Source organism: Lepidochelys kempii, chromosome 11 (assembly GCF_965140285.1).
Source record: "Lepidochelys kempii isolate rLepKem1 chromosome 11, rLepKem1.hap1, whole genome shotgun sequence".
Classification (NCBI taxonomy): domain Eukaryota; kingdom Metazoa; phylum Chordata; order Testudines; family Cheloniidae; genus Lepidochelys; species Lepidochelys kempii.
Window position 1 is genome coordinate 44,898,500 of NC_136390.1, and position 14,615 is coordinate 44,913,114.

The 14,615-nt window shown below is 42.8% G+C and overlaps 1 protein-coding gene across 13 annotated transcripts in view; it reads left to right on the plus strand.

Moving 5' to 3' along the window:
• OSBPL6 (oxysterol binding protein like 6) overlaps positions 1-14,615 on the plus strand; it is a 223,187-nt gene that overhangs the window by 177,305 nt on the left and 31,267 nt on the right. For all 13 annotated transcript variants that reach the window (XM_073306022.2, XM_073306013.2, XM_073306012.2 and 10 more), the window contains 8 exons: positions 1,878-1,965; positions 2,193-2,446; positions 6,829-6,966; positions 7,332-7,395; positions 7,886-7,964; positions 9,262-9,406; positions 12,019-12,163; positions 14,316-14,442. In XM_073306022.2, the coding sequence (XP_073162123.1) occupies positions 1,878-1,965; positions 2,193-2,446; positions 6,829-6,966; positions 7,332-7,395; positions 7,886-7,964; positions 9,262-9,406; positions 12,019-12,163; positions 14,316-14,442 (1,040 nt within the window). The remainder of the gene's footprint in view (positions 1-1,877; positions 1,966-2,192; positions 2,447-6,828; positions 6,967-7,331; positions 7,396-7,885; positions 7,965-9,261; positions 9,407-12,018; positions 12,164-14,315; positions 14,443-14,615) is intronic.

The window sequence follows — 14,615 nt, forward strand, 5'->3', positions numbered from 1 at the left end:
TCACATAGCTCTACTTATAACAGAAGAAAAGCATTGAGAATATATTAACCTGGCAACCTCCCTTTGTCACTACCATAGGCAGACTTCCTGCTTCAGTACAGTGGTAGTAAAACCGTTTTTTTGGTTGTGCTATGACATTTAAGTGTGAGCAGGCAATACAACAGTCTCACAGCAGCAACTTTGGTGACTTAAAATGGAAGGAAATAAAATAGGTCAAATTATGGTAAAAACTGGCTTGAACTCCTGATTTGAAATTCCTTCATCTGTTGGAGTGATGTTAGCAATAAGTCAGTTTAAAATGAGAGAAGTAATACTTGTGTTCATTTTTATTTTTCATTGTATGATACCTACCTGTGCAAAAAAACTCAGCAAATGTATTACATTTATTCATATATACACACACACACACACGCAAAAACCTAAGTGAACTGGTTGCTCCATAACCTGAAAGTCAACAGATTTGTACTCTGATGGATGCACAGGGAAAGCAAATTCCAGAGCTCGAGGGCTGTGTACTGTGAAAGCCATGTTTCCAAACCTGATATTTAAAAATAAGGGCCTGTTAGCAAAAGAGTCCCAGCTGACCTCAGGTATTGTGATAGAACATGGGGAGAAAGACACGTAAGTAGATGAAGATGGACTGTATTAGCATTTTCGCTCTTTTAGGGCCTGATCCAACTCCTCTTCTATGTAGGTGCTTATACCACACTCATCACTGCAGTATCTGAGCTCCTTACACTACTGCATTAAGCAATGTGACTAACATCTAATTAAGTGTTGTTTGTTCTCTTATCCTCTCCCTAGGGCAGGGGTGGGCAAACTTTGTGGCCCGCGGGCCACATCAGGGTTGCGAAACTGTATGGAGGGCCGGGTAGGGAAGGCTGTGCCTCCCCAAACAGCCTGGCCCCTGCCCCCATCCACCCCCTCCCACTTCCCGCCCCCTGACTGCCCCCCAAAGAACCCCTGACCCATCCAACCGCCCCTGCTCCCTGTCCCCTGACTGTCTCCTGGAACCTCCTACCCCTTATCCAACCTCCCCGCCCCTTTACCATGCCGCTCAGAGCAGCAGGAGCTCGCAGCCACACAGCCTGGCGAGAGCCAGCCATGCTGCCCACGTGGTGGTGTGGCTGCGGAGGAGGGAGGACAGCAAGGGAGGGGCCGGGGGCTAGCCTCCCTGGTCGGGAGCTCAAGGGCTGGGCAGGACAGTCCCGCAGGCCATAGTTTGCCCACCTCTGCCCTAGGGGGAGACTTCAACAGGAGTGGGCGTGGACACACTAAGGCCATGTCTTCACTACCCGCCGGATCGGCGGGTAGTGATCGATCTATTCGGGATTGATTTATCGCATCTAGCGTAGACACGATAAATCTATCCCCGATTGCTCTGCCGTCGACTCCGGAACTCCACCAGGGCGAGAGGCAGAAGTGGAGTCGACAGGGGAGCAGCGGCCGTCGATCCCGCGCCGCGAGGATGCAAAGTAAGTGATTCTAAGTTGATCTAAGATACGTCGAATTCCGCTACGCTATTCTCGTAGGTGAAGTTGCGTATCTTAGATTGACCTCCCCCCCAGTGTAGACCAGGCCTACGGGTGAACAAAGTCTAAGATAGAGTCATAAGTGAAATAAATTTGAAGGTCTTTGTTTGGCTCCATAACACTTAATTCAGTAAAATTCAATGAGCATAAAATTTCTCTTGGTGCTATTAGGGGATTTGTTCTTTGCACATGCAAACTGAATCAAACCTGGTAGACCTAATTTTAGCTCTGCCAGGCTAAACGTGGTTCCTTTGAATGTTTGTTTTGCTTAATTTATTTGTGTTTTTACTGTATAAGTGATGTCCTGGATTTCATTCACTAATTTTTAAATTTTTTCTTCTGTAGGCTTCTGATGATGAATCCTATATCAGTGATGTGAGTGATAACATATCTGAGGACAACACCAGTGTTGCAGACAACGTTTTCCGACAAAGTATACACCATATTTTTAAAAAACTTCAGAAAATTACATTTGTTTTCAGATCATGAGCCAAATTTACTGCTGGTATAATCAGGCACAATTCAGCTGAAATCAATGGAATTGCACCTGTAGTGCAATTCCAGTGGTGAATTTGGTCCCATGAATGAATTTTGTTATGTTTTTAAAGGGGAGATTTCAATACAATTATATTTTCTTCCTCTTCTTCTCCCCCCATGCAGTTCTTAATGGTGAGCTAGCAGGAGGTGCATTCAGGAATGGACGTCGGACTTGTCTCCCAGCTCCCTGTCCTGATACCAGTAATATCAATCTGTGGAATATTTTGAGAAATAATATTGGCAAAGATCTCTCCAAAGTCTCCATGCCAGTTGAACTAAATGAACCTCTTAATACTTTACAACACCTTTGTGAAGAACTGGAATACAGTGAACTCCTGGACAAAGCTGCTGAAACTGATGATCCATACGAACGCATGGTAATAAATTTAGTACAGCACAACTTTGTATATGCAAAAGCTTAGATTTTTCTCATCTTCCCCAGGGGCTCTTGTGTGTATCCTGCACAGGGTTCCATTTTGTCATTCCCCTGGTTCATTGTATATGTGAGATTGCCCAGAGAAATTGCGAGACTTTTGGAACCGTAATTCCATCAGCATCCAGATGATGCTGATCTCATCAGAGGCGCCATCTTTCTGAGTTGCCATAGGGTGCTCGATCCCCATTCCGCCCCAGGCCTTGCCCCCACCCCGCCCCTTCCCCAAGCCCCCACCCCACTCCCGCCTCTTCTCAGCTGTGACCCCGCCCCACCCTGTTCCGCCCCCTTCCTCCGAGCACAGCCCACCATCACTACCCTCACACCACAGTACCTCCTGCACGCTGCTGAACAGCTGGTTGGCAGTAGGCGGGAGGGGAAGGAGCTGATCGACAGGGCCCACCGGCGAGCAGGAGGCACTGGGGGGAAAGGGCAGAGCTGACTTTGGGGGGGGCTGCTGGTGGGTGCTGAGCACTCACTATTTTTTTCTGTGGGTGCTCCAGCCCTGGAACACCCATAGGGGTGGTGCCTATTCGTCTACAGTCTCATGGCTTTCTAATTTCTGGATTAAAAGAGGTTGAAATGACAATGCACTAGTTGAGGCTCAGTCCAATGAGGTAGTGAGAGAAAACACCTGAACTAGTTGATGGGGATTGCCTGCTTCCTCTGTTTGAAAGCATATGTCTGCACAGGTGGTGTCTTCCTCCGGGCCCCAGGGATGCTCCACCCCCTGCCGCCACTCCGCCCCAGGCGTCACCCCCACCGACTCTCTTCCCCCAAGCCTCCACCCCTGCTCTGCCCCAGCCCCCAGCCCCACTTCTCCCAAGCCCGCACCCCACCTCTTCTTCCCCCTGCTCCACCACTGCCCCGCCTCTTCCCGCCCAGTTCCACCCCTGAGTGCGCCCCGTCCCCGCTCCTACCCCCTCTTCCCCTGCGCCTCCTGCATGCTGCAGAACAGCTCATCGCTGCGGATGGGAGGTGCTGGGAGGAAGCGGGGGAGCTGGCTGTCGGTGGGTGCTAAGTACACACTAATTTTTTTCCATGGGTGCTCTATCGCAGGGCTCTGTGCTCCGCTCAAAGTTCCACATCATTTCAGGATGCAATTCCAGCTATTAGTTATGATCTGATAACCCTGAATGATCTAGTACCTGGCTGGATTAGGCATTTCTCCCTACTCCAACCCCATTTCCTATAATTACAGTTCATATGGGGATTGGTTCCTAGGATTGAATAAATGGGGATTGGTGGCCATAGGATTTCATTTAAAAGTCCTTGGCTATACAGTTTTCTTCCTTGGTTTATCAGTGTCCAGTGTGTACACCATTTGTATAAGATATTTTCCTGAGTTTGAGAGTAACAACTAAGTAGTTTGCTGTTGGTACAATAGGCAATGGTGATTATATCTTTGTCTTGGTTTGCTTGCCCATTGTGGACATCGCTTACATTTATATTCTATAGAGAGTGTCTATAAGTATTATTGAGTTTATACCTCACTAAATCTCACTAATGACTGGGAAGCACATTGTGAATTTTGCAAATTAGTGAGTAAACACCCAAACACAATAAAAAGCTTGGGGATATTATATCTGCATACTTGTACATTTATTTAGTTAGTGTAGTTTCTTATTAAGGATACCCACACATAAATGTTAACTGTGAGTGAAGGTTGTTAGACTGCATAGGCCACCAAGGCAAACTGTAAAAAGCAAGGAAATAAGCAGTGATATCATTCAATACCCCATCCACACTTCCTTCGTCGGTTCGCATTCTTGCCCTCAGCAACTTCTCTTTCCTCAAGGCGCTAAAGACGATGGATCTGTGCCAGTGAGTGCTGCATCCTGCTTGGGGCTTCGTGGCAGAACTGGAGGAAAAGAGACTGCGACTGGGAGCCAGTAGGCAGGGGTAACATAGGTGTGGGAGTGATGGGAGGCCGGGGAAGGGAAGAGTCAGATTGGATGAGGAGCTGAGTGGGATTGGCTGGGCAAGCAGCCTGGTGGGGCAGGATGAGACTGGAAGAGGTTAGGATAGGGAGTTACAGATACGGGAGACTGAGACTGGAATGAGAAGCCTGAAGAATGGAGGGTGGGATTGGTTAGGAGAAGAGAATGGGACTGGGACAGTGAGCCATGGGGCGGGGGGAAGAGACACGAATAGGGCAGGGATAGGCTGGAGGGATAGGGCCAGAAAGGATCATGCTTGGGGGGAATGAGCAGATTAGAGCACATTCCCCTCCTTAGCCTAGAATGGAACCCAAGATTTCTGAGTCCTCTGTTGTCAGCAAATATCCGTGAAACCAACTGGGAAAGTGTCTCATCGCCCTCTAGTGCTAGTCCATTCAGAGGATGACAACCAGCTGCTGCTATCATTTACTCAATTAGCTCAAGTAACAGAGTGTTCTACAATGGATCTAAAGGTTCCAATCCTGCTGATGAATCATGTGGGTGTCACTACGATGCTGCATGATGGAATTTCTGTTTTTGCAGTTTGCTTTTTTAAAAACCTAGGAAATTATACCAAAAAACCTATGATGAAAGAACATTAAGATTGAAAACTCAGTTAGTTTATCCTGAATGAGGAGAATATCTTTTTATGGGCCAGATTGTCCACAGACCCTGAGCAGAGCTCAGGCACAAAAGGGAAGGGCAGTCCTGGACCAATTGCAACTCCCCAATCCTGCACCATCTGGCCCTAGCCTAAGTTACTGCTAAGGTCCCTCAGGGTATGTCTATACTTGCAATAAAACACTCACAGCTGGCCCACGTCAGCTGACTCTGGCTCACAGGGCTTGGGCTGCGGGGCTATAAAATTGCAGTGTACATGTTCAGACTGAGGGACTCTCCTGCACCGTGGTGTCCCAGAGCCCAGGCTCCAACCCGAGCCCTAACGTCTACACTGCAGTTTTATAGCCTTGCAGCCTGAGCCCTGTGAACCCAAGTCAGTTGACCCAGGCCAACGGCAGGTGTTTTATTGCAGTGTAGACATACCCTAAGAGACTTCACGCCAGTAGAGAACTAGGTATACTTTGCTGCATCCCTGAGATGCCCCTCCTCCTCTCCCTGCACTGGGGTGGGGGGACATCTGGTGAAGGAGGCAGCTCCCCACCTCTGCCAGCTTTATGCCAGCGGAGAGTGAAAGGAATTATCTTCTAGTCAGTTATGGCTAAAATACAGCCATTTTGTACTGCCTGGGTGGCCCAAAACAGCAGACATGTCTACATTGTCCCACAATTCAGATTGTGGATGTGTGAATAGCAGTGCACCCCAGAGTGCTTCCCTGTATCTCCCTCACATGGATGCTGCAGGTGCGAACTAAAACGTTCCTACTTTGTATTAACATAGACCTTAATGTGAACCGGGAACCTTTTAGTTCATGTCTGCAGTGTCCACACAGGGGAGTTACTGCACGGCACTTTTGTGCGCACTGCTGTTCGCAGCCCTGTAGTCCAATCTATAGGGCAGTGTAGACATGCCATAAGTGTAAAGTTCAAAAGTGGCCTATGTGCAATGTGACAGTTGGGTCTGTGTGTGTGTGTGTGTGTGTGTGAGAGAGAGAGAGAGAATTCTGAAGTTTGTGGGAACTTTGGTTGTTTAGCTAGAAGAGCCCAAACAAATGTGAGGAAGAACAGAACAAAATTTCAAAATTTTGAAAATCTGGCCACAACTGTAAAGTTATTAAATATTTTATCAAAAATATTACATAGAGAATTCAGTTGTCCTCTGAAGAATTATTGTGCCAAATTTGGAGACAAAATTTAATCTGAATTTAAAGGAAGAAACAAAGGGATCTTAATCCTTCTCTAAATGAAAATATCAGTACAACTTCAACTGTGAAGTCATCATTTCCAGTGCCTCTATAATGGCACTTCAAAGCAAATAGTGAATGTTCTGTAGTATATTTCGTAAACGTAATAAATTCTTAATATTGTGAGACTTCAGCTAATACAAACTCTGCCATTAAACCTCTGCTGAGGAATGGTGAGAGATCATCAGTTTTTGTTTGTGAATTATGGGCTGTATAGATTAGCAAGATCCTATTGTATTGTTTTATGTTTTCTGTGTGCCCAGAGGCTATGGTGATGTGCCGCCCAAAAGTTTGTGTATTATTCAGACACATAAATAACCAGATGCTGCAGGCTTTCCTTTCCATTCATTACTTTGCAGGACATAGATAGTTTTCTGTTACTATGTAGCCCTTCAAATAGTGAACGAATAAAGGGGCAATTAAGTGTTTTTAAATGATACATTTATTCACATTGCTGCCCGCACAATTGACAATGATGAGAGAGCATACCGAGGAATCTTTAGCTGTTTTTCTGTGTTTTAACAGGTTCTTATAGCTGCCTTTGCAGCTTCAGGGTATGCCTCCACTTACTACAGAGCAGGAAGCAAGCCATTCAATCCAGTGCTCGGTGAGACTTATGAATGTATTAGGGAAGACAAAGGATTCCGATTTTTCTCAGAGCAGGTAAAACCTGTTTCTATGTAAATCTTCATTTCTTTGGACAGCGGAGTGACTTTAATTTCTCTTTATAGTTAAGAGCTTCTATTCCCACTAGAGTAAATAGAGTTTGACGTGAAAGTTGTTAAATCCAGAAAAAAATGTAAAAGAAACTAAAATGATTTATGTAAAATATATTCTTTAATGTAGGAGGCTGTAAAAATAAAGTCTACTTCACGTTAAACATGCTGAGGCTTTTTGTGTGTTTGTTTTCTTGTAATATACATGACTGTACAGTTTTTAACTTGAGGTAACTGTTGGGTGCACTGATTTTTAAAAATGAAAGACTTCTTTTGTGTTAAACAAGTCCTCACTGTAATTTCTTTTTCCAGGTTAGCCATCATCCACCCGTTTCTGCCTGTCACTGTGAATCAAAGAATTTTGTGTTTTGGCAAGGTATATATTTTAATTCAAAAGCCTAAAGATCAAGTTTTTAATCATATAAAAATGTTATGATCTCAAAATTATTATAATTAGGGATGTAGTTCTCTTGAATTTATTTAAGAGATTAGTAGAGTTATTATATTAAGTTATGCTGGCTGTTGCTCTAAAGTGTTTCAATTTTAAACTGTAAGGAACGAGCTGATGCAGTATTTTATCATCACTGCCAGAGTGACTTGAATTATGTTTATTTGTTCGGCTGTCTTTATTTAAAGCTTTATACAGAACACACTGTTATCTGTTAGAAGACAAGGGGTACATTAGCCTCTCTGACATAAGGTGGTCCCTCCGGAATAACCCTTTTTCTGTCTTCAAAGCAGGTTAATGTTCTGTTCAAAACAGGCAGTCTGGCATAGATCATCTGGTATGCCATTTAGTGGCATAGATCTCAGAAAGTATAATATTTTGGTCTTTTGTAATTTTCTAATATTTCACTATTATTTAGATATCAGATGGAAAAATAAGTTCTGGGGGAAATCAATGGAAATCCTGCCAATTGGAACACTGAATGTGACTTTTCCAAAGTAAGTTACTGTCTTGTTTCCTTCGGCTGTTTTTTGTTGTTGTTGTTTTGTTTTAAATCTAGGCAGTTACTCTTCCTTCTGAGGGCTGGATGGATTGTGAAGGGGGGAGTAGAGATCCTACATGATTAGCAGCTGGCAGGATGTGAGCTCCCTGCTCTGATCTCCCATTGCAGGATGAGGTGATGAAGCATTGTTGGAGGCTGAAGGCTTAGTCAGTCAGGCACTTGGAGGGAAAACCAGGGAACTCTCTAAAAGCATCTCACTGGTAGAGGAAAATAGGTGCATGTGAGGAGGCATAACTCCATACCCAGTCGTTGGAGTGCTGAGCTGCCCGGAGCAAATCCGTTCAACTCTGTCGGCAGCTGGCGCTATGTCTGCAGTAGGGCTCTCAAGGGTGCTAATGCTGGGCTCATCTGAACCAGGATTAACACAACAGGGAAATGTTTCACAATCTTCTGTAGTGTAGACAGGGCCAAATGGCTTCTTTCAAATGTAGCCCTCAGGGAGGGAAGAGGGGATTTGGTCACAGAGGTCAAGCAGTGTGTGGCCTCCCAAACCCCATCTGCAGATCTTAGATCTTGGGTGCACTCCGCCCTTTGGCAGCACAGCTTCTGTAGGGAATCTTTCTTACATTTTCCTCCATCTTGTCACAAAGTGGAAGCTAATACCAAAAGATCAACGTCGCCTCCTGCATATATCTATTGGCCTGGCTATCTGACAGGTTCAGAGGGGAGCATGCCATGTATAGCATCTGCTCTCTGGCTCCATCCTCCCAACCCCCAGGACTGGGGAAGCTCTGACTGCGTGGAGTTGCCAGAGGAATTCTCAGGAAAGGGGACAATATGCCATTGAGTTACTGCTCCCCACTTCGTCTCTATTCTTTCTATTTCAGACCTATTTTTACTTTTATTAGTTCCCATTGCATCTGAGAGAAATACATGGTAACCAGGACTCTAGTCCACCACAGCATTGTAGATCATGCTGAACTTTAAATCTAATGCTAATGAAGTCGCTGATCAGGACCAAAGTGTTCAGTACTACAGGGATTGAGCCTTTAATGCAGGACTTTAGTGGTCCACAGAGCCTCTCGTGAATTTCACCCATATAGAATAATTTAGGATTAATAATGGGGAATAATAGTGTGGAATCCACACTTTTAATGAGCCAGACTACTGATTCAGATGTTTTTGAGGGATATCTTATTTTGTGTATGTGATTATCTGGCTGGATTTCACTTTTTGTCAGTAATATTGAAATGTAATTTACATTACCAATTATATACTAACATTATTCCCAGGTATGGAGATTACTACGTGTGGAACAAAGTCACCACCTGCATACACAACATCCTTAGTGGAAGGAGATGGATAGAGCATTATGGAGAAATAACTATCAGAAACACAAAAAGCAGTGTTTGTATTTGTAAACTCACATTTGTCAAGGTAATTTATGATTTGTCATGCAACGGTAATATATGACAAAAAGTAAGCAGAACTATTTTCTTAGCCGAGACCTGGCTACAGTTTCCTCTGTCTTCTCAGTCGTCTGCTGTTCCCCTAAATTCCTTCTTCCCTGTTCTGTATCGTCACTGCTATCTTATCGGGTAAGAAGCCCAATAACAAAACTTCACCTAAATTGTGATCTGAGATGTCTGCCAGTATTAACATGTCTCTGTTGTTGCTGGACCAGCCCATTTGATGTCAGTGTGTGTCTGTGCCCATTTGATGTCAGCATCATTGACAATACATTACTATTTTTTTAATTTTAAAATGCAAATGGCCAAATTCTGTTCTATTAGGCCAGTAAAAACCAGGAGGAACTCTGTCCTTCAGAGCAGTTACTCTGGATTTAGACTGTTCTAATTTGAATTTGATCCTAAGTTTCGTATCTATTTAGAATAATGGTGTTCTGCTTCATTGTATTTATATATCCTGGTGATAGTTCTGTATAAAAACAGTAAGATGGATCTGCTAGAGCTTAATTTTTTTGTAAAAATAATTAAAATAATGAGTTTATTATCACTGGTGTTGCTACATACACTTCAATGTCAAAAGGCCCACCTCAGTTGCTGCAGTGATGCATTGTAGCTTGTCTCAGGTCAGGACTTGGTCAGTGCTTCGGAACCAGACTGTTTAAAGGTAAAAGGGAAGGGAATAGAAATGCCTGAGAAAAGGAGGACATTGGAGAGAATGAGAGAAAGCAAATACAGGGTGCTGTGGGATGAAAGTAGTCCCCCCCCCCATTTAGGTAACAGGATCTGGGCAAAGAATTTGCCAGTCTTTAGAGTGGCAGTGGCAGCAGCTTAGGCGTCTGGGAAGAGAAAAAATATACGTCTGATTTTTTAACTTTAAGGAGCGGGTCTGTTCCTACTACAGAATGGTGTAGGAATCTGACTGGTGAAAAGACTATATATTACCAGTGTGCACAGATAATTAAATGAGCTTGAACCCTGTTACAAACAACCAGACTGCTATTTTCACCAGAAAATACTGCTATGTTCAGTAAACATATATATGTTGATGCACCTAGTATTCCGATTTTCTTTGTTTTAAATTGCAGTCATTATGGGGATTGGCAGTAGATTGAGGTGGGACAAAAGATAACTTTGATGCAGAATCTGGAACCACCCATCAGTGGCAGATAAGAAGCATTTGTAATATATATAGATTCTTATGCAGAAACATTCTGTTATGTTATTAGTTAGTCCTGCCTTGAGTGCCAGGAACTGGACTAGATGACCTATTGAGGTCCCTTCTTGTTCTACACTTCTATGATTCTGTTGTTTTCCTATTGTGACAAAGCTCTGACCTTGTCTCAGTGGGTCCCGCGCTTCCTGGCGGATTACGCTAGCCTCAGAGGCTCACTGTGACCCTCCATGTAGCCCTTCTCTCTCTAGAGGCAAGGGTCACAGCCTACTGAGCCATTTTCATCATAAGCCAGCAAGGGAGGTGAGGAGAAGCTATCTTCCCTCGCACAGTCTCTGTTGTCTCCCAGTCTCAGTGATTAGTTGCGGGGGAGAGCCCAGGCCCACCCTCTACTCTGGGCTCCAGCACAGGGACCCTGATAGTAGCATCACTTGGTAGCTGACATTTTGGAAACAGGACGAGTACAGTTCCCTGGGTCATTTCCCCACAGCAGCCCCCACTTCCTCAATATCTACATCACCCTTACCTCACGGCCTCCTTTCTTGTGCCTGATAGGGTTTGTACTGCTCCGTTTCTCCAGCAGCGTGACTTCCTCCTACAGCTCCTGACACCCCCCCCTCCACACACACACCTGACTAACTGGGAGGCTTTTAACTAGTTTCAGCCAGGTGTCCTAATCAACCAAGCTGTCTCCACTGCTTTCTGGAAGGATCTTAATTGGCCCCAGGTGTCTTGATTAACCTGGAGCAACTGCCATTTGGTTACCATGGTAACAGGGATTTGTTTAGCCTGGGGCTAACACACCTGTTTCTCACTACTTTCCTATAGCCTTCTGGCCTTACCCTGTCACACTATCTATAAAATATTGTGAACCAAACATTTTTCATTGTAATCCACTTGTTTAAAAGTATGTTGAGATATACAAGGAAACTTTTCCCTAGTTAGTTTTAGAGATCAACACAAAAGCTCAGCATATTATGTTGTTCCAGAATGTTCCAGGCTGCCATTTTCTGTTTTGTGTTTTAATGTAAATGATATTTAATTGGACTAAATTCTAATTCCTGAGGTGCCAACAATGTGCCGGGTACTGGAAAAAAGATACCTAATGATGGAGTCACAGCCCATTAAGACTTTATAATCTAAACCGGGTAGACGTCTGCTAGGCAAGCTAATTCTGTATAGATTTGCTGAGATAATTTTTGTAGCAGAATTGCAAAGATGTCATATCCTTATGCATGTCTTCAATTTCAAGAAATTAATAGCCTCTAATTTTCCTCTGTTGAGGATCTGGCCGCAGTTGACTTTTACGTGTCACAATTTTTAGAAGAAGTATGCAGTGGGATAGTGTGATATACAGTGTGACAAGGAAATCAACTTCGTTCACTTTTTTCACTTTGGTACATTTTCAGGTGAATTATTGGAATTCAAATGTAAATGAAGTCCAAGGGATTGTCATGGACCAAGAAGGAAAGGTGGTGCATCGCCTCTTTGGAAAGTGGCATGAAGGGCTGTACTGTGGGGTTGCACCTTCAGCAAAATGTATATGGAGACCAGGTAAGAAAATTCTGGTCAACTGAAATCCTTCAGGTGGCTTTAGTCTCGTGAAAAGCTGCTTTTAGCCTCCCTTTTTAAATACAAACGGAGAAACAGAATATACAGCTAGATAAATAATGAGGAATTGGCAGAGCAGCTATCGGTATCTTTTATTATAAATGTAAAAGTATCTAAAAAGTTTGTGTGCTCCATCTCATGAGTCATTTTTTAGATTTTACTCCAAATCTGAGGCTAAAATTTGGTCACGGGTATTTATCATGTTGGAAACATAATCTGAGGAAATAATTTGATTTTGGAGAAAGGAAAATGTAAATGTTAGCCTTATCCTCCTCTCACAGCTGTGCAGATCAGGGTATCTTCATTGGATTAAACGGAATTACATTGGTGTAAAACCAGTATAAGTGAAAGGAGAAACAGGTTCGTGTCAATCCCTTATTGCCCTAATGGTCTGGTTTTAAAAGGTAGTGCGCACTTGCGGTTCCCATTGACTTAAGTTTCTTAAAAATTGCTTACTTGCTTAAAGAGACAATGAGGGTTCAAACCACCATTACCATGCACCTCCTTACTCTAGAGCAAAGTGGGTGTGTAGCTGTGCCTTTGTGGGTCACAACTGAGAATAGCAAATTCAGGACAAACTGCTGAGAAATAGGGCAGATACACCCCAAAACTGGTGGTTATTTTCCCTTAAGATATACCAGACCAGCAACAAAAGTAAACTTTTGTTTCACCACACTGGCTAACAAGAAGTCAGATTACAGCTGTTTCCTTAGGCATTCCAGCCCTTGTATCATCACCAAAAACACTAGACTTAATGATGAGTGGTTCCTTACAACCAGTTTCATCAAATGAAAGGTTCTTCTGATCCCGAAGGACCAGCCACGCACCCTGGTCAATATATAACTCATATCCTACCCAATAATCATGCTATTGCCTATCCTTTAATATCTAAAATCTAAAGGTTTGTTTATAAAAAAAATAAAGAAAGGTGAGAGTTAAAATTGGTTAAAGGAATCAAATGCTATACAATAATTGCAAAGTTCTTGGTTTGGGCTTGTCGCAGTGATGAAATAAACTGCTGGCTTAAGTCAAGTCTCTGGTTGCTTCCAAATCCTTGTTTAGAATGCTCCCGTTAATATAAGTCCAGAGATTTGAGCAGGAAAGTGGCTGGAGCAGGAAAGAGGCCAAATGGAGATGTTTCCAGGGCCTTTTATAGCTTCTGACATGTGGAGGGAAATCCATTGTTTCAAACAAAGCTCTTAGCACAGCTAGTGGAAAATTACAGGTAAAAGATGGAGTTTGGAGTCACCTGGGCAAGTCACATGTCCCTGCATAATTTCGCTTAGTCATAGCAGGAAAGTCCATTAAGTGTAGATAGGTGTCTCCCATGGTCCATTGTGAGTTAAGTGTTCCTTGATGAGCAACTTAATTTGAATAGTCCCTTCAAGATGTGCAGGCTAAATACCTTGTGGCAGTTATCCCAGGAGCAAACATTTGAAATCCAGTTATAGAGCCAATACTCATAACTTGAAATACAAAAATGATACATGAATAAAGATAGCATAATCATATTCAGTGAATCATATCCTTTCATAGACATCTTACATGCCACATTTTGTACAAGATTTGTAGTAATTATATAACAGTGATGGCAGCAATGATCTACATGGTCATATTTTATCAGATAACATCACAGAGTGTAAACAGTCCCTATTCTAATTTGATGGCATTTTACACCCATTTTGCACTGGTGGAGAGGAGCCGTAGGGCAATGGTGAATCACACACTATGAACCTGTTTAGGTACCAACATTTGGAGGGAGACCCAGTAAATTTGCTTTTGTGGAGACTGATTTATTTTTTAACTTGAAAGAAGAAATATTTCAGATATTTCCCAAAAGCAAAGAAAGATTTTAAAAGTCTTGATCTGTTATGTAAATAACTCTACTGTGTAATAAGTTACCATTCATATTAAATGAAAGACGTTCTACCTAGAAAATAATATTTGATACATTTTAAAATTATATCAAATAAAGGAATTAGAATGTATAAATATTTTATTGTCTATTATAGCTTTATAAATTCATTGGGCTCTGTGTATGTGTTTATAAAAATAGTAAAATAAGCATTTTTCTTTCTTAAATATGTTTATACAGGCTCCATGCCAACCCACTATGAACGTTATTATGGCTTTACAAGGTTCGCTATTGAACTCAATGAGTTAGATCCTGTATTGAAAGATATTCTTCCAACAACAGATGCACGATTCAGGCCAGATCAGAGGCAAGAAAGCTCATTTATATGTTTAATATTTATGATTGTTTTATGGCAGAGTTTGAACCCCAGCATTGAATTTTTCCCAGATCTGCACTATAATATGTGCTATGCCTTAGATTTTGCTAGAAAAGAAAATGTTAAATGTTACAGTAAAAGTCTTGGCTTATCCAGTTCAGGAA